Here is a 17,997-nt window from a genome sequence, read left to right as displayed (position 1 = left end):
AGCTCAGGTTTCACCATCTGGCCCTGGTCACTGAGTTTGAGGTGGGGTAGGGGGGTGGGGGGGGGCAATGTGGACACGCATGATGCAAGAAAGAGAATGATTTCACATGCTCAGTCCCCAAGGTCTGGGGCTCAGGGGAGGGACTCCATACGAGCTAGGTGGGGAGGGCGATTTTCCCCATACCTCTAGTCTTTCTAGCTTGCCCGGCCACCTCTGCTGCAACAGTTTTCATCAGACAGCTGTGAGTTCTGATGGTCATTTCTCCAGGGTCTCTGGGCCAGAAGGAGAACTCTGGTCTCTATTTCTAGCAATGGGGTTGGGACAGCAAGGAGAGGTTGTGGGTGGGAGAGGAGCGGAGTCCTCCTGCCCAGGCCAAGGTGGCAGTGCCACGGGGCACGGAAGTCACCTCCTGACCCTGCCTATGCTGGCCGCCCAGAGTCCAGTTGGACTGGAGCACAACGTGGAGGAGGGCTGGAGCACGGAGGGGGGTTGGGGGGGAGGGCATGTCGCTACGATGTCTGAGGAACCAGAGAGGTACGGGTGGTGGTGATGCAATCTTAGAGCAGGGCAGAGTCCATCAAGGCTGGCAGAAGGGCATGGGACTTGGGAGGGCCCATACCCAGCTGCTGGTTCTCTTTAAGGGGACTGTGAGAGTTGCCTAAATTTAGGACATCCTGGAAGTGGTGCCAGGCCTCTGTGAGCGGGGACAGGAAGTGGGAGCTTTAAGGACTTTTAAGAGCAAAGCAAGATGATTGCAGCAACCTCAGTTCCAATCCCAGCCCTCCTTACCATGCTTCCTCACTGAGTGGAAGGGCCATGGCCCCTCCACCTTCAACTTAGGGTTGACTTCATGCTAGCCTTTCTCTCCGTGTCCCTGGTTTCTTCAAGAAGCTAGAAAGCAAGAAGTGTGATTGGGAAATGTGCCCCTACTCCATTTGGTTAATCTCCCCTCTCTTTAGCCAGTGGGGGCTGTCAAGGGACTACTAGACCTGGCACCAGGGGAAGAAAAGTGGTGCTTTGGGGGCTGGGCCTCAGTACCGCCGGTGTCCACCATGTGGCAGTGTGGCGCCACTGGACCGCAGCTGGCTTAGCGTTGACCAGCTTCCCAGGGAATGGGCTGTTCTCAGAAGTGGGGAGATGCAGACGCTTCCCAACCTCACATTCTGGGGACTCTGTCTCTCCTACAGCAGACAGAGAGGCTGGTCCGGTGCTCTCCCCTCTCTCCACTGCCAGAGAGCAGAAGCTGTCGTCAGGCCCCACGTCGCTGCTACCTTTGGTTTTAGACCTCGTCATATTGACACGTGGCAATGGAGCTTGGCGACGGGTGCCAGGCTCTTCCTAGAAACCCAGGGCACTGTGTGGTGGGGAGGGGGAGAGGGGACAGTGAGATGAGACTCTGAGACTCTCCTCTCCTCCCTACATGTCTCCCCGGGTCAAAACATACTCAAACCCCTCTGTCCAGTTCTCTCCCCGGCTCTCAGCAACTTCTCTGTTGGTTGAGGATGATGAGAGTGACAGCCCTCTGCTCCTAGGGTCTGGAACATGGAACTACGAAGAAGATTCTGCCTATGCTTGGTGTCTCAGAGGGCTTACCTGTGGGTGCCAAGAGACAGGGTCAAGGGAAGCAGAACAAAGTGGCAGCCGACCCTACTTCTCCCCGACCCTCTCTATCAGGTGCCCCCAATTTTCAGCTCTTCCTACCCTCTTGCTGCTGTGCCTGGCCTGGCCCTACCTCCCCACTGACACTTACGTCAGAACCCAGCTATAAATATGCTCTTAGCATCTTAGTCACTTTCCCCAAGAAGTGCTCCCAGGTTATAAATACCCCAGCCATCTGCCTCACAGGCCCGCCCTACCACCAACCTGGTTGGGTGCTGGGGAGGGACAGGCTTGGGGGTGGGTAAGGAAGTAGAAGCCGGAGTGATTATCTCGCCCAAATGAGAAAAACCCAACTCAGTCTGGAGTTAGGGGCCAAGAGGCTCCGGAAGAAAAGGATCGGAAGAAGACAGACCCACCCTTTTCCCTTTTCCCAAAAGGCAGAGCCAAAAAGAAAGAGAGTAATACTGATGCCGTGTTTATTTTAAAATTTGTTATGTTGTTCATCATGGGTTTGGGGGCATTCATTTTGGTGTTTTAAAAATATTCCATTAAGATATTATTTATCTTAACTGATGAATTTCTTGGCATCCCCTTACAATTTTGCCCCCCCAAGTGAGTGCCTTGCTTCATCTCACCTTTGTCTTGCCCCTGGAGACTGAAGGTATAGTTGGAGGGAGAGAGGTTAGATCACAGTGGCTTGTAGGGAGGGGATACACTGTGGAAGGGGGGGGAAAGAGGCACAGAAGACTTCCTTAGATGTTGTCCTTAGATGAAGATCTCCTCAAGGCAAAGGTGGCAGAGCTTCCGTGGGTTGCTCAGGAAGCCCCAAGGCTCAGATTTGCAGGGCCCTAAGGACGTCCCTTTCAGGCTGTCTCTTCTAGGCTTACTATTCCAGGGACCTCAGACCCTGGGAGGAGGGGGTTATAAGCTGAGCAAACACAGACATCACATTACCCAAAGGACACATGGGTTTTGCGCAAACTCGGCCTTGGGCTGCAGACAATATCGACCCCATGGTTCAGGGCTGTCCAGCCAAAGGGAAGGGATGATGGGGAAAGAAGGGCAAAGGTCTAGAGAGGACCCCGTCTCAGAGCAAATACCTCCCTGTCCTCATTCCGTGCCTTCCTTTTATTCTCCCTGTCCCATGCGAGTGGCCCTTGGCCAGTTCCAGCTTCCAAGCACGTCTCCTGGATGGAGCCCTTGGGTTCAGTGAGGGAGAGCAGCCAGCACTGAGCCATGCCTCTGCCTCCCACCACAGAAGGGCTCACAGGTTGTCAGCCTGATTGCTGACTGAGCAGTGATCTGTCTCATCTCTCGGAGTGAGGATAGAGAGAGGAGAAGAGCAGGTAAAACCTAAGTCTTTATCGGCACTGAGACCAGCAAAGGTGGTTCTGGGAGGGGGGGAGGAGGGGGCCTAAGGAAGAAGACGAGGCAGCCTGGGGAAGGAAGAGGCATGAAGTACGGGATAGACACAACAGCTCAGCCCTGAGGAGCCTGTGTGTGAGAAAGAGTAGAAGTGCACAAGGCAGGCAAACTCTGTGTCATCCTTGGTGTCAGCCAGGGTCTCAGCAGGAGACAAAAGAACTATTCAGCTGTCTGCGTTTGTATCACGAAGGAGACTTAATAAAGAACTTATTTACAGAGGCAGGGTTAAGGGAACCAAGGAGTGATGTTGAAGCTCCCCGGGACTAGCAAGCCCCTAGTGCAGAAGCAGTGATATCAGAACCTAGGCAGAGCTGGGGCCAGTGGCGAGCCAGACAGGAGTTGTAGGGACAGGCCGCAGCTACAGTCACACAGATCCATGGCAACTAGAAAGAGGAAACAGGAGTAAGAAATACCCTGACCTCTATCACCTCCTATCCTTTGATCTCCTGCTTGTGTCTCCCCTTAGTCAAATTCAGCAGGAAGCCAGAGGCCAAAGGAGCTCAGGTGAGTCAGCCCCTAAGGTCATAGAACAGGGAAAAGAACGGATAAGGATGTGCCAAGAGAGCCTTAGCAGACCAGCAAGGCAAATAAGAAAGGGGCTCAAGATACAGAGAAGAGTAAACCTCACTTTGGAAAACAGTGATCTAATCCCCAGTGAATCCAAGGAAGGGGCTCTCTGGTAATCCAGAAAATCGGGGAAGGGGCTTGGTCAGCTCATCCTGGAGTGACAGCCATCAAGTGGGAAGAGGGGGAAGTATTGTGGATTATGGGATGGATTAAGGGTAGGCTACGGGTATCTCTGCCTAGGAACTAGATGTCACTGCCAATGGCTGCAGGTGGATCAGAGTCCCTGGGGTGGCAGTTGAGCCTGTGGGGCTTGCTGGATAGACTAAGCTTGAGGAGAGAGACTGGTGGTCATGAAGATGGTAAAGTGACTCTCTTTGGATGAAGATCTCCTCAAGTCACAGTTGGCATAATTTCCATCAGTTGCTCAGGAAGAGGGAGCCCTCCTTCTGGACAGAGACAGTAATGGGGCCATCTCTTCCTCTCAAGGAAGGGTACTTCCGGGAGGGCATGCTTGCCTACCCCACCTTGGGCTGTCCATACCACACACGGACTAACTGCACCCACAGGCCTCTACCACCATGTCAGGTATGTCAGTCTTGACAATGTTGCTGTCCCTGTCATAGTAGAGCAGAGATAGGGGGCGCCGGGCCGTGGGCACACAGCATGAACCCCCTCCGGCGGTGCCCGCCGCTGTGTTGGCCTTGAGAAGATTGAGCACCGCAGTGTGAAAGGAGGCAGCAATGCCAGGCATGCCTGCCACATGCAGTGGGCACTGCCCTGTGCAGAAGTTCATCGCATAGCCCTCAGGCTGGATGATCCAGTCGTGCCAGCCAATCTCACGGAAGTCCACAAAGAACTCTCGTCGGCAGCACATCCTTGACCCACCCTGGCAGTCGATGCCTCGCCGGTGAAGCCGGTGCTTGCCCCCAACTTTCACCTTGGCTGCCACAAAAGGTCTGTGGGCAGCCCCACCCAGTATGACCGAGCTCTGGGCTCCTTGGCCTTCAGGTACCAGCTCCAGGGTCAAGTGCCCTTGGCTGAAGGCAGCCTGAGCTTCAGGCCCCAAGAAGAGCCGGTGCCAGCCACTGGCATCCACCTCCAGCAGTTGCTGAGTGGCCCAGGTGAGGTTGGTGTCACGTGAGCCTGGCACAAGGATCCTCAGCTTCAAAGGTAAGGTGATGGTATTGGGAGGGAGCTGTACAAAGAACATGATGCTGGCCTGCTGGATCTCCATGGCACTGGCAGTTCTATCAGAGGAGAAGTGGAAGTCAAGACGAGTCTGGTTGATGTTGGAAAAGCCTGTGGACACAAGAACCCCCAGTCACTATGGTCTTCTGAGTGTCAGTTCTACCTCTTTACTCTCAGCATGCTTGAACTCCCTGCAGTACGTGGCATTGTTGACCACCCCTTCTTTATTGAAAATCTTTTCTCTCTTGGCTTCTGTGACACAACTCTTATGAGTCTTCCTTGATTTTCTTTGCTGGCTTTTTTTTTTTCTCTGACCCTCTGTTCAATGCAAGAGTTCTCCATAGTTTGTCTTTGACCTTCACTTCCTTTTACTCTACACTGAAGAGAGTTCTTACCCACATTCATGGTCAGCCAACACAATTTTTATGCTGGTGAGTCTCATATCTGGATGTCTAGTCTAGACCATTTTGCACCTCTGGACTAGATATATGGACTTGGGAATCAACGGGGTGCCTGGATGGCTCAGTCGATTGAGTGTCCAACTTGGCTCAGGTCATGATCTAATGATTCATGGGTTTGAGCCTCACATCGGGCTCTCTGCTGTCAGTGTGGAGCCTGCTTTGGATCCTCTGTCTCCCTCTCTCTCTCCCCCTCCCCACTTTCTCTCTCTAGAGCTCTCTCTCAAAAAAAAAAAAAAGATTTGGGAATCAACAACCTTCAGGTTTAAACTTCTAACTGCTTAATTTTGCCACATGAATGTCCTGCCAGCACATTAAAATAAAAAATTTCCCAAATGGAAATCACTCTTTTCCTTCCTATATACCCCTCTTTCTGTCTTAGAATTGGTGGCACCACTACCCTCCTTATCACCTCTAGAAACCATATCCAGTCCCTCGCCACAATGATTCTATGTATTTCTTCCTATCGCTATTACTCTTGTCCAATTTTCTCTCTTCATCCCTTACCTGACCTCCTGGAACACCTTAATTGGGTTTCTGTTCCCTCCACTCCACTGAAACTGCTCTTGTCAGGATCACCAACACTTTCTACACTGCCAAATCCAATGGTTTCATCTCTTTATATTCATCTTATTTGACCTTTAAGCAGTGTTTGACACACTTAATCATTCCCTCCCTCTTGAAATATTTCCTTCTCTTGGTTTTTGTGACTCTGGCCACTCTATCTTGGTCTCTTACTGACAGCTCCTCTTCCTCTCCCTGACCTCTCAATGTTGAAGGTCCTGAGCTCTCTTCTCTATCTATATTCTTTCCCAGAATGATCTCATCAATTCCCATGGCTTTCTATTCCATCTGTATGCTGATGACTCCCAAATATATATCCCTGGCCCTGACCTCTCCCTGATCCTCAGGTTTGTATATCCAGCTGCTGATCTGATATTCTATTTGGATATCCAATGATATCTCAAACTCTTCATGTTCAAAGATAAACTCTAGATTTATCCCACCCCAACCCAAACCTATTCCTTCTCCAATCTTATTCTCTATAAATGCATTGCTTGAGGCAAAACCTTGATTGCCCTCATCCCCTACTTTAAAACTATCTGCAAAATCTGACAGCTCCACCTCCAATTCATAATATAATTGCACTCATCCCCTTCTCCTCTACTACATATTAGTTCAACCCACCATCATCTTTCTCTTGATTTATGGCAATAGCTTCCCAGATGGTTCACTCTTGTCCCCCAAATCATTCTCCATATATCAGCCAGCGTGCATTTTATTACATAAATGGGATGATCTCCTTAGCTTAAGGACCCTTCAAAGGCTTCCCATTGCTATTTGAATAAACTAAACCTCTTAGCACAAAAAAACTTGTATGATTAGGCACTCTGCCATTTAACGACTATATTCTACCTATACTGTCTCTTTTCTGTTCCATGAACTCACCAAACATGGATTCACCTCATGGTCTCAGCACGTGCTGTTTCCTCTGTCTGGAATGTCTTTCCAAGATCTCTGAAGGACTGGCTTCTTTTTGGCATTCAGCTCAAATGTCTCCTTCTCAGAGAGGCTTTTCCGACTAACATATCTAAAGCAGCCTTCAACAATATGACCATTTCTCTAATACATCGTCCTGCTTAACTGTCTTTATAGCTACTACCACTCTCTGTAGTCATTTTTGTTTTTTGTTCATATGTTTACTATGTACTTCTCCTCCTCTTCTCTCCTCCTCCCTGCCCCGCCATCTAGAATGTAAACTCCATGAAGGTGGAGATTGTGCCTCTATGGTTCACCATTCTCTGTAGTATCTAGTACATAATAGGCACTCAAAACATGATTGTTAAATGAAAATAAAGTTCAACTAGGCTTTGTGTGAATTGGAAAGTCAGGAATAAGGTTGTTCTCGACAGCTCTCAAAGCCAACATGACATCTCTCATCTCCATCTCTCTAAGTAAGTCTACTCCATTCCTCTCTCCCTGTGGATCTACTTCTGCTCCTTTGTCAGTTTCCTCAGGTCCTAAAATGGTGGCCCCAGCTCCCGAATCTACAGAATCTTTTACTCAGCTCCTCTTAGCTAAGAGACATGATCTTCTAGTGTGCCCCAATTCCCAAATCCTAGATGAAGAGTCTGAGGGGCTCAACTAATCTTGCTATGTCACTAAGCATCCTCCCATTAAAATCTCTTAATTTACCCTAGTTAAAGCAGGCAGACACATAACCAGTAGGGGCTATGGTAGGCTATTACACCGTTGGCCCCCAATGAACAACACCTCCCAAAATTCATGGCTTGGTGCAGTTCCTTTCCACATTAAGTCTGGGCATGGCTGTGTGACCTGATTTGGCCAATGAGACATAGGCAAGCACACAGTTCAAGCAGAAACTTGGTAAGTGCTTACACAATGATGCTTCGCCCTTTTGGAGGCCAGCCACCAGGCTTTAAATAAACTTGGGCTAGACTACTGAATAATGAGAGACTTTGAGGATCAGACACCATCTTAGATGTTCCTGTCCCGTCCGAGCTCCTGACTGAATGCAGTTGCTTCAGTGACCTTACCTACTCCTCAAATGGAGATGAAGAGCTGTCCAGATAAGCCCAGTCAAACCACACGATCATCAGCAATGTTGACTTTTTTGGTTTAAGCCTCTATGTTTGGGCTGATTAGTTGTATTAAGAGATAACTGAAACAGAAATTTGTTACAGAAGTAGGGTGCTCCATAACAAAGACCCAAAATATGTAGCGTTGGCTTTGGGACTGGGTGGCAGGGAGACGTTGGGAGGATGGTGAGGAGACTGTTAGCAAAGGTAGGAAGAACAGTGAGGAAATTGCCACTGGAAGCTGGAGAAAGGGGAACCTGTGTTATGTATTGGCTATCATCTGTGGTAACTTGGAAGCTAGAAATGGTATCTAACAAAGTTGTGAATTTAGCTAAAGATATTTCCAGGCAGAATGCTGGAAGTGCCAATTGGCTTATTTTAGCTGCCTATGAGAAGGCATTTCAGGAGTGACATGAACTAAAAAAGGAACTGTTCAATTTTCAAGCAGAATTTAGAGAAAATATTTCCAACAGGACTTGCTAGATTGAACAATAAGATATTTTTCCATTCCTCACCTCTCTGTCTGGCAAAAGGTTCTCAAAGTAAGAAATGGTCTCAGGGTAAAAATCAAATCCAGGGCATTGCCAGCAAAACATGGTCTCCGAGTGAAGATCAAAACATTTAAAAAAGGGTCAGCTGTAAGAGCTGACACCTTTGTCAGATCTAACACCTTTGTTAAAATCTAAAATTTAAGATGATGTTCTGTAGATCCTCTCAACTAGACAAAAGGGCTTCGAAGGATCTTGAGTGTTGACCCACAATATCCCGCCTTGTAACCTAAAGAGGGGTCTGTCCTGATAAAGTTGAGTGTCTTTTGTCTAATCGAGTAGACTACAATTCATTATTTAGAAGACTCACAGGGTTTTACAGATAATTTTAGTAGTGAAAGCAGCACCAGTTTGGACTAAAAGGGACAGAGATGATTCAAAATGAAAAGATGTCTCTGGGCCCCCAACTTCTTTGGGCAGGAAGCAGGCTGAGAAAACTTCTCAGCTGCAGACACAGGTCATTTCCTATGTAAAAGGAAAGACATCTCAGAGGGTGGAGCCAAGGGCTGAGACAGTAGATCTAGAAGCCAAGGAGAGCACTGATGGGCTCTCCTTAAGAGGAGAGGAAATTCTTAGCAAGGAGCAAGACCCAGCCCTAACCAAGAGAATTCTGGATTTGGGGTAGACCGAGATATGTGCCTGGCTGGATATCAGAACGTTCATGGATCAGTGACTGTTCTGTGTCCCCCACTCCCCTGTCTCCCATATTGAAGACGAGTATCTATTATGGTTATCCTGTCCCTGTGTCAGCATTGCATGTTAGGTGTGTGGCAGGCAGATAACTTGTATTTTAGGTCACAGGCAGTGGTGTGCTGGTAAATGTTTAACAACTGGATTCCGGAGGGAACTAAACCCTGATTTGTAATGTTTGCCAATTTCTGTGGTATAAATTCTCCCACCACGGCTGATTTCAAACTATTAACATGACAACCCTAGATGCGGAGTTGGGAGATGTTTGTAATTTGTTCTCGCGAGCCAGTAGGAGGCAGTTCCAGGACATCACTGAACACCCCTACTCCAGTTTCTCCAGAGCCCCAAGCTCTCTCTTCCTATCTCCACCAAGAGCAACACTCAGATCTTGCTTTCATACTGTAGTGTAGATGATAGCTTAAATTGGAATAAAAACTTCAAGGTAACATATTGAAATGAAAAAGGTAGAACCCAGGTATCAGTCATTCTCACTTCCAAATGTCATCTCAGATCAGGCCCCCTTGGGCCTGAATGTTGTACTCATTCATTGATTAGCTAATATGTGGAAAGTATATAGACTTTGAAGTCAGAGAGAACCGTGTTTGAATTCTGCCCCCTGCAAACTGTATGACCTTGGCCATGTAAATGATCTTCTTTGAGTGTCAGTTCTGCTTTCAGAAGATGGAAATAATAAAGTCTACTGTAAATGAGATGAGGCAGGCACACTAAATACCTGGTAGCTGACATTATTATCACAATGTTGCCAGGAACTGGTGTCAGGGATACAGAGGTAAAACAAACAAACAAACAAAACAAAACAAAACAAAACAAAACAAAACACCAAACAGGATCTTGGTGTTCAAGGGAGCCATGGTTCGTTGTTATCTATCTTGTGCTCATCCACTCCGAGCTACTTTTCAACTCCAAATGCAGTTTACTCCTTCAGACTTTTACTCTCCATTTACTGTGTTTACCATTCTCTACCCATTGAAGTCAAACTTATTCTACAATGCCAGTCCATTTGCAATCTTCTTTTGAAAGCCTTCCCTCTCTCGCTAGGACCCAATGAATAACCCCTGCCCCAGCAAGCTCTGTGCCCTCCTCTAGCATTATTTCATTCTGCCTTACTTTCTAATTAATTTATTCCCAGCAGCAACTAAACCCCTCATGCACAGGAGCTGAGTTTTCGATTTCTTGCTCTTTCCCACCTTAACCTTCTAAGAACATTACCTGTGTTTCTTCATTTAATTCTCTCAACTATCCTCTCATTATCCCCATTTTATACGTGAGAAAACTATTAACAACCGAGGTCACAGAGTAATAAGCAGCAGAGCAGGGATTTGAACCCAGGTTTATCTGGCTCCAGTTTGTGTTCTTAATCACTGCAGAAATCCCCTTTTGAATTAGAATAGGGTCTTATGCATCATTGATGATTCTACACTGTGGTCAAGCTGACTTATAGCATGGTTTGGTTGTTTAACGCAACCAATGTTTATTGATCATCTACTGTGTTCACGAGAGGCAGAGTAGTGTGGTGGTCAAGGTCATGGGTTCCAGAGCTAGGCTGTCTGGCTCCACCACTTACCAGTCATAGGACCTTGAGAAGTTACTCAACCTTTTTTTTTTTTTTTTTTTTTTTTTTTAAGTAAGCTCTACACCCAACGTGGGGCTCAAACTCATGACCCTGAGATCAAGAGTCGCATGTTCTACGGACTGAGCCAGCCAGGTGCCCCAATTACTCAACATCTTTGTGCTTCAGTTTCAGTATCTTTAAAATGAGGATAACAGTAGTACTTGCCTCACTGGGTTGTTGTGAGGATCTTAAGGAGTCAGTGTGTGTAAAAGGCTTAGAATCAAGTAAACATCATACAAGTGTTAGTTATTTCTACTATACACTACCTTCTGGTGATAACGCGAAGAATAAATGACAGTTCTTGATCTCAAGGGATTGACATTTATGGGAAGACAGACTTCACAGAAAACCTGGAAACAGGCAATTCCACACAGAGTTCAGGTTCAGGGTGAGGGTATGGGAACCACGGGAGAGGGAGCCCATCACCTTCAGGTCAGGGTGGGTTTTTGAGGATGGGAGCGCTGGGTCTTGAAGGGACAGGGGAGTAGGTGCTGACCAGGGGAAAGGGGCCAGGAGTGGGCAGGATCTTCCAGACCTCAGAAAGAGCTTGCAAGAGGCTCAGAGGCCAAAGACATCACTTTGTGTTCTGTTTCTAGGGTCCTGTCTCCAAATTCTCGACCTTCTCTCTAACTACGCACTAAATTCTCCAACTCCTCTTCCCTCTCTGGGGGTAACCCTCCTTTCTCCTCTATCTTTTACCCACCTTTCTGAATTCCATTTTGACCCTGTTCTGATGTGAGGACCCAAGGTATTAAGACGAGAGAACAGGAGTAGGTTGGAGGGGTATTGTAGTCCCAGTGTTCTACTGTTTCCCTTTTTACTAAAATGAGGCATCTGGGGGATGGGGAGAACAGAGAAAGGACAGACTCCCCAGATCCCAGCCTCAGGGGCCAGGCCAAGGACGTAGATTAGCTCACACCACAGCCTGTGGAAGTTTGTGGGAGCCAGAGGACATGAAGACAGGCGGTCCCCAAAGAAGTGAATTCTACCCACTTCCCAGCTGCCCATTGGTGAAGTCTAAATAAGAGAGAGCAGGAGGTAGGGTGGGGAGAGGTGAGAGCCTGGGATTAGGAGATTATAGGCCATGGGAAGCAAGAGTGGGATGGTTTGGGGGAGGGGGACAGGGGTTAGGCTGGGAGGAGACGTTTCCTTTCCCCAAAAGGTCAGGTGGTTTGGGGAAGATCTATAGCATAGGAACCCACCTGTGTCGGCAAAGCTGATGATGTCATATTCCTGTTCCCTGTCAGCCTCCAGAAGTGTCCCCTGGGGAGGCCCATGGAGGTGCTGTAGCACAGTCCTCAGAGCAGCTCTGGACACAGGCCGGCTCAGTGTTGGGCGCTGGCTGAGGCGTAGCTTGTCCAAGATGCTTCTCTTGGCCAGGTCAAGAAGCAGCTCCCGCTGGCGATCCAAGTCCAAGGCGGGTCCTCCACATGCCAGACACTGACTGTCAGCTCTGGGAATGGCCGCTGTAGCCGGAGCCAGGAGGAGGAAGGCCAGGAGCAATGAGGAGATCATTGCTGGGGGAGGGCCTCTTTGAGTGATACAGCTGAGGCAGAGCTGTAAAACCGGGGCTCAGGGTCTCAACAGCTGTGGTCTCAACTCCAACCTGGCCACTGGGGGCCCTGGAAGGAGAGTGTGTCCAGCTGGCATGACTCCTTGTTGCAGGGGATACAGCAGCCAAACATCTGACTTGGGAGATGAAGCCAATTACAGGTAGAACTTGGCAGGAGCCTCGAACACATAGTCAGTGAAAGTACAGAGTGGGGGATGTGAGGGGAGGTTGGTTTGTTTGGGGAAAGAAATGTCCCCGGGCCAATGTTGGGAGACAGTGGGTTACCCAAGTAAGCTGCCAGGCCTGGGGACAAAGGTTAGAGATGAAATTCCTCTTCAGATCAATAGCCTTGTTGGGAAGCCTGGAGGAAAAGGGAGAGATGAGAGGTTTTTAGGCTGAGTGTTAAAGGGTGACTGACTCTCAAACAAGAGGGGTCATTGGCATGACACTTCCTGTCACTGTCGTGGGGATAATTGAGAATTATATTTTCCTTTGCCTGGTCCTTCTCAAAGCCCCATGCCCCTTTTCTCCCTCCCTGAGGTTCATAATGCAGAATCCTTTGTTAGTCCTTCCCATCCCTATCCCGTTAGGTTTTACCCAGCTGGGATCCAGATTAGCCAGTATGAAGGTTAAGGCAAAGGAGGGGAAGTGTTCCAGCCAGGTCTTCTGTGTCCTCAGTGGGAAGTCTGAAGGTGGGAATGGGGCTTGAGTGCTAGATTTACTCACCTTTTGGGGATTTGTCTGTTTAGGAAGAGAAATTTTGAGATTTCTCAGAATCCCCGGTCCTCCAAAGGTCCTGACCAGTGGCTCTCCAGGGAAGGGCCTGTGCCCCCACAGCAGGGATTTACCTGGCAGGAATGGTGGGTAGAGTTAGGAAGAGAGATTTTTTTAAAAACTAGATGAACTTGGTCAAAATTCTGTCTCTTCCTTTTATTAGTGGCGTGACTCTGGGCAAGTTTCTTGACTTCTCTTGCTTTAGTTTTTTCATTACAGAAGTGGGAAAAATGGTTACCCATGATACCAAAATCCGAAAAAACCCATAATCCTTTTTTTTTTTGATAACTCATATGGTGACTAAGTCTGACCTGAACACAGGGGAGGTTATCTATGATCTTTTTAAAAAGTGTACTGAGACTATTTATACATTTTTACTCCAAAAATATTAATTGATTCTGGGATCCTACTCCTAGGGGTGTTGTGTAATATATAGCATATGTATCATTTTACCCTTTTAAAACTTGAAATTTTCTGAATTCTGAAACATGTCTGGCCCAATAGATTTTGAATACAGGATTATAGATCTGTAATGATTATCTCAGAGCCTTGAGATTTAAACAATTTTGTAAAAACACTTACACTGGCTGTCACATAGCAAGTGCTTAATAAAAGTTTATTATTTCTGCTATGTAGGTTTGTTTGTGGACCAGAGTAACCTGTGCCTCTAGATGTGCTGAAGAAATTCTGCCACTATTAGCCCTTCTGGACTCTTCTTTCCTAGAAGCCATGCCCCCAATCACCATCTGCAGTGCAGTAACTTTTCAAGTCATATCTGTTGCTTACCATTATATTACTAGCATTGCACATAGTGCCTGATCTGTGATATAGGTGTTTAAAGGTGTGAAAATTCCCTCCCCCCAAGTTTTATTGAGAGATAATTGCTACGCATCACTGTATATGTTTAAGGCACACCGCATATAACTTCTCTGTAGCTTACTCAATCTCCCTCACCTCTAAGAGCTAATTGCTCCTTCTGGCGCCTCCATAGCACATTGAACATATCTCTATAGCACATACATGGCACTGTAATTATTTGATTATTATTCTTTTTGCCTACTGCAGTTCTTGTGACATAGTAAATATTTAATGGTCGAATTCTATCACCGTAAGACTACAATGCTTCTCGGAGGGAATTGGCCAGTAAATGATCCAAATACATCTAATCAATAACTAAATTGATTTGCCTAGAACAGACAGAATGGGGGAGGTTGCAACTTCAAATGACTCTTAAGGAAAAGAACTCTATCTTGAAAGGAGGTGGTAAGTGATTTTAATAGGACGGACTTAAAACTGCTTTTACGTAGAGTTACATTTTTACATCTGGAAAAAATGGACATTCACCTACTACATCTTCGTCCATTTATACCATAAACATTTATTGCGCATATTGGGTGCAAGATTTACTGTCCTAAGTGAAAGGCTATTTTGACAGTGCTCTGTACACTTAAATTACTTTACAGTAATTAGTATTATGTTTTAATCTTGGGTGAATCTGACAGGCTTGATGGATTTAAGGTGGACTGAGGATCGCAGTGGATCTGGATTGCCGGCCTGAGACACAGGTAACGCGGAGAGAGCGACAGAGAGAGAGAGCGAGCGGACGTGTGTGCCGGGGAGGAGAACGCGAGGGCAGGCTGGGTGGGTGACCAGGTAGGGGGCGTCTGCAGCGGTGGAAAGGGGCACAGAGAAGCGGGGACGCGCGGGGCGCAGGACGCGCTGACGATTACGCTAGACGTGGTGACGTAGCGCGCAGGCCGCAGCGGGGGGCGGACTCTGGGCCTTTCTTCCCCTTCTGATTTTCCCCCTCCCCCCTTTTCTCCCTTTCCGGGTTTGGTTCCCCCCTTTTCTCCCCCTCTCCCCCTTCCTTCCCAAGCCCCTTTCCCCTCCCCCGCCCCAGTCCCCCCTGCTCCCCCGCCCCGGGCCCCGGGGAAACCCCCGCCGAGAAGAGCCCGCCCCCAGAAGCGCGCCGCCGCCGGCCGTCGGGGCCGAGCCGCAGCCGAGCGGCCGTGGGCCCGGGCGGCGGGCGGAGACGCGGGCGCCCTCCCTGCTACGGCCCGCGTGAGGTGAGGCCACCTCCCGGCCGAGGGGGCGGGCGGCGCGGGCTGCCCGTGGGGAGGGGGCGTGGCGGCCGCGCGGGCTGGCGGGCGGAGGCCCCTGGCCTGGGTTCCCCGCGCTGGAGCTATCCGGGCCTGGGGGCGGTGGGTCAAGGCCGGAACCCACCGTGAAGGACGGCCCTGAGGCCCGAGACGCCCCGAGTGTGCGCGGGGAGCCCAGGCGAGAAGCGGAGGAGTGGGGGGCGCGGGGAGGGCGGGGGGCTGGCGCCACCTGTGGCCTGTGCGGTGGGAGCTAAAAACTGTTGCGCCCTTGTAGTGCCTTGGGGTGACTAGCTCCATGTGTTTCTTGGGTCTCCGTTTTCCTTCGAGCGTTGGAAAAATGGGAGGGAAAGGTGTTGGAGCGTTTCGAATCATGCTGGTGTCCGACTTGTTGGAGGACTGGGCTCCGACTAGGAACATACAGGGAGATGTTTCTGGAGCTTAAAAGTTGGGCCTACATTAGGCTCATAACTCACCCTTGAGCTTTTTAAAACTCTTCCTGATTTTGGTAACTCCACAGAGTATTCATTCAATGAATCGTTCTTGGATGAGGATGAGACATGTTTTCCAGGTTTATTGAGGAATAATTGACATACATTATTGTGTATGTTTAAGACACACAACATTATGGTTTGATTTACGTGTATTGTGAAATGACTATCGAAATAGGTTCAGCCAACATCCATCATCTCGTATAGATACGATAAAAAGAAAAAGATAAAAAGTGTTCCTTGTGATGAGAACTCAGGATTTACTCTATTAACAACTTTCCTGTATATCTCATAGAAGTGGGAACCATAGTCTTCAGGTACATTACATCCCTAGTACTTGAGTATCTTATAACTGAAAATTTGTGCCTTTTGATCACCTTCCTAGAATTCCTCCTCATCGTACTCTCTGCTTCTGGTAACCCACAAGTCTGATCTCTTTTTCGATGACTTTGGTGTGTGTGTGTTTAATTCTACATATAAGTGATATCATACAGTATTTGTCTTTGATTTTAAGTGCCTTCCAGGTCTACCCATGTTGTCACTTATTTTTTATGGCCGACTAATATTTCCATTATATATATATATATGTATATATCACCCAACTTTATTCATCCATCCGTGCACACTTAAGTTGTTGGTGTGGGAAAATTTAAATTCAGATCCCAGTTGGATGAACGTTCTTGTATACATTTTTTTCAAATAGACTTAACTGAAATTGAGAAGCCTGAATCCTGTCTGATGGTGGTAGGCAACATGGAGACTGAAGAAGGAGGTGACAGGTTCCACTTAAGGAGTGTCACACATTCCTAACATTTTATTGTATTTTTGGATAGTCAAATTGGCAAATTAATTGTTAGCGGATCCTCTTTCTTTCTCATGTATTTTTTTCCATTTCCTTCTTCCAATATTTCCTTTTTTCTATCAAGACAAAAATGATTTAAATTGGGGTGCAAAGTAGTAGGTTAGTTAATTCAGTTCACTTTTTAGTTGTGTTTTTCTTCCCTCATTGCTGATCCCAGAGGTTGAGAGGACAGAGAACCTGTGATGCTTGATGAACTGTTAGCAAAAGTTAAATTTCAGAGTTGCAGTTCCAGCTGTCTTTGTGTCCACTGTAAGATCTATATTGTAGATCTCCGCAATTTAAAGCAAAATTTTAAAAATTTACATATGTAAAAATAGGGTGTCTGATATTTTTTAATGGAAAAGAGTCTGAAGAGGAAATAGCTTCCTTGCTTTTCAGAATAAAAACCAAAGACTTTACAAATGTCTTTAAAGCCCTGGATCTGTAACCCTCTCCCCCCGACCCCCCTCCTGTGCTCTCCTGGCTGTTCTTGAGCACACCAGGCTCACTTCTGCCTCAGGGGCTATGCACTTACTCCCCAGATCTTCCTGGATTACTGTTTCTTTTTACAACTGCATTGCTTTGTCCCCTCACCTCCTTCAGGTCTTTATTCAACTGTCACTCAAACAGTGACATTTCCTTGGCTTGATAAATTGCAAAGCAACCCCCCCCCCCCCCCCCCGCCATTTACATAACTCCTATCCCACTTCTCTGCTTTATTTTCCTCCTTACCACTTAGCAACCTATAACATAGTTTATGTTTGGTCCCCCCCGCTAGAAAGTAAACTTAATAAGGGTAGGTCATCTTGTTAATTGCTGTGTCCTCAGCACTTAGCATAGCACTTGACATGCATTGGGTGCTCAACAAGTCTCTCCTAGTCCTGAATTTCTGGTCATGATTGGTTGTCCTTGGAGGTGTGGAATTCATTTTCACTAGGATTTTGTGAGGTACTCCTTGGAAGAATTTGAGATCCTTTTTCTGTCATTTCTTGCCACATTTCTCAAGTCTTGTGCTTTCAGGTCATTGAATGAAAGCACTTCGAAGGCAGAGAGGATGGAGCCTGGGGGATTTTTGTATTGGTCCTAGAGGAAGATTGTCTCAGATTTCATGTGACTAGAATTTTTACCTGCTGTTTCAGGCTCTTCCCTTGATGTTTGTTCACTTTCCTGATCAGACAACTATCACTGTCCTTACCTCTTTGGCCTCAGGGTGCTGAACAGGCTGGTTCCCCTTTGAATTTTTCAGTAGACTGAAGATATTAATATTTATAGCATGGGTTGTATGGGTAATATTTTTCCCCCATTCATGTGGAGCCAGTTGAGCTCAAAAGCTAAGATACCTTTCTCTAGCAATGATGGAGTGGTCAGTTTCCGGGGAACATCGTATCCTTTTTTCCCACAAATCCTTTTTTTGGGGCATTTTTAGCAACTAAGTTCTGTATTAAGTCTGAAGATAAAAGGAGCAGGCCTCCTGAATTCTGTGGATTATCCCTCATTATTTTTTCCTTTCTCATTTCTTGATTGGTGCATTTGTT

At 47.4% G+C, this 17,997-nt stretch overlaps 2 protein-coding genes across 28 annotated transcripts in view; one reads left to right on the top strand and one right to left on the bottom strand.

Annotated features, from left to right (window-relative positions):
• Positions 1 to 4,141: 4,141 nt before the first annotated feature.
• Positions 4,142 to 12,223, bottom strand: INHBC (inhibin subunit beta C). The gene is made up of 2 exons (XM_007074970.3): positions 11,911 to 12,223; positions 4,142 to 4,890 (listed from the first exon to the last, which is right to left on the bottom strand). Exons 1-2 carry the CDS (start codon positions 12,221 to 12,223, stop codon positions 4,142 to 4,144), a joined length of 1,062 nt encoding a protein of 353 aa, XP_007075032.1.
• Positions 12,224 to 15,016: 2,793 nt separating this feature from the next.
• R3HDM2 (R3H domain containing 2) overlaps positions 15,017 to 17,997 on the top strand; it is a 162,167-nt gene continuing 159,186 nt past the window's right edge. For 8 of the 27 annotated variants that reach the window (XM_042992583.1, XM_042992603.1, XM_042992601.1 and 5 more), the window contains exon 1: positions 15,019 to 15,100. The gene's annotated coding sequence lies outside the window, so the exon portion shown is untranslated. Of the gene's footprint in view, positions 15,101 to 17,997 lie in introns of all 27 variants that reach the window. The other 19 variants (XM_042992581.1, XM_042992584.1, XM_042992592.1 and 16 more) reach the window with 5 other exon arrangements.

This window comes from Panthera tigris, chromosome B4 (assembly GCF_018350195.1).
Source record: "Panthera tigris isolate Pti1 chromosome B4, P.tigris_Pti1_mat1.1, whole genome shotgun sequence".
Lineage (NCBI taxonomy): Eukaryota > Metazoa > Chordata > Mammalia > Carnivora > Felidae > Panthera > Panthera tigris.
The sequence above is the reverse complement of the archived record's forward strand: the minus strand, read 5'-3'. Positions and strand labels throughout refer to the sequence as shown.

Bases quoted from the DNA above. Each gene is read 5' to 3' on its own strand.
- INHBC (XM_007074970.3), bottom strand. From the start codon at position 12,223: ATGATCTCCTCATTGCTCCTGGCCTTCCTCCTCCTGGCTCCGGCTACA. The intron at 4,891-11,910 runs GTGGGTTCCTAT...TTGTGTCCACAG, and splicing joins CATCAGCTTTGCCGACACAG to GCTTTTCCAACATCAACCAG.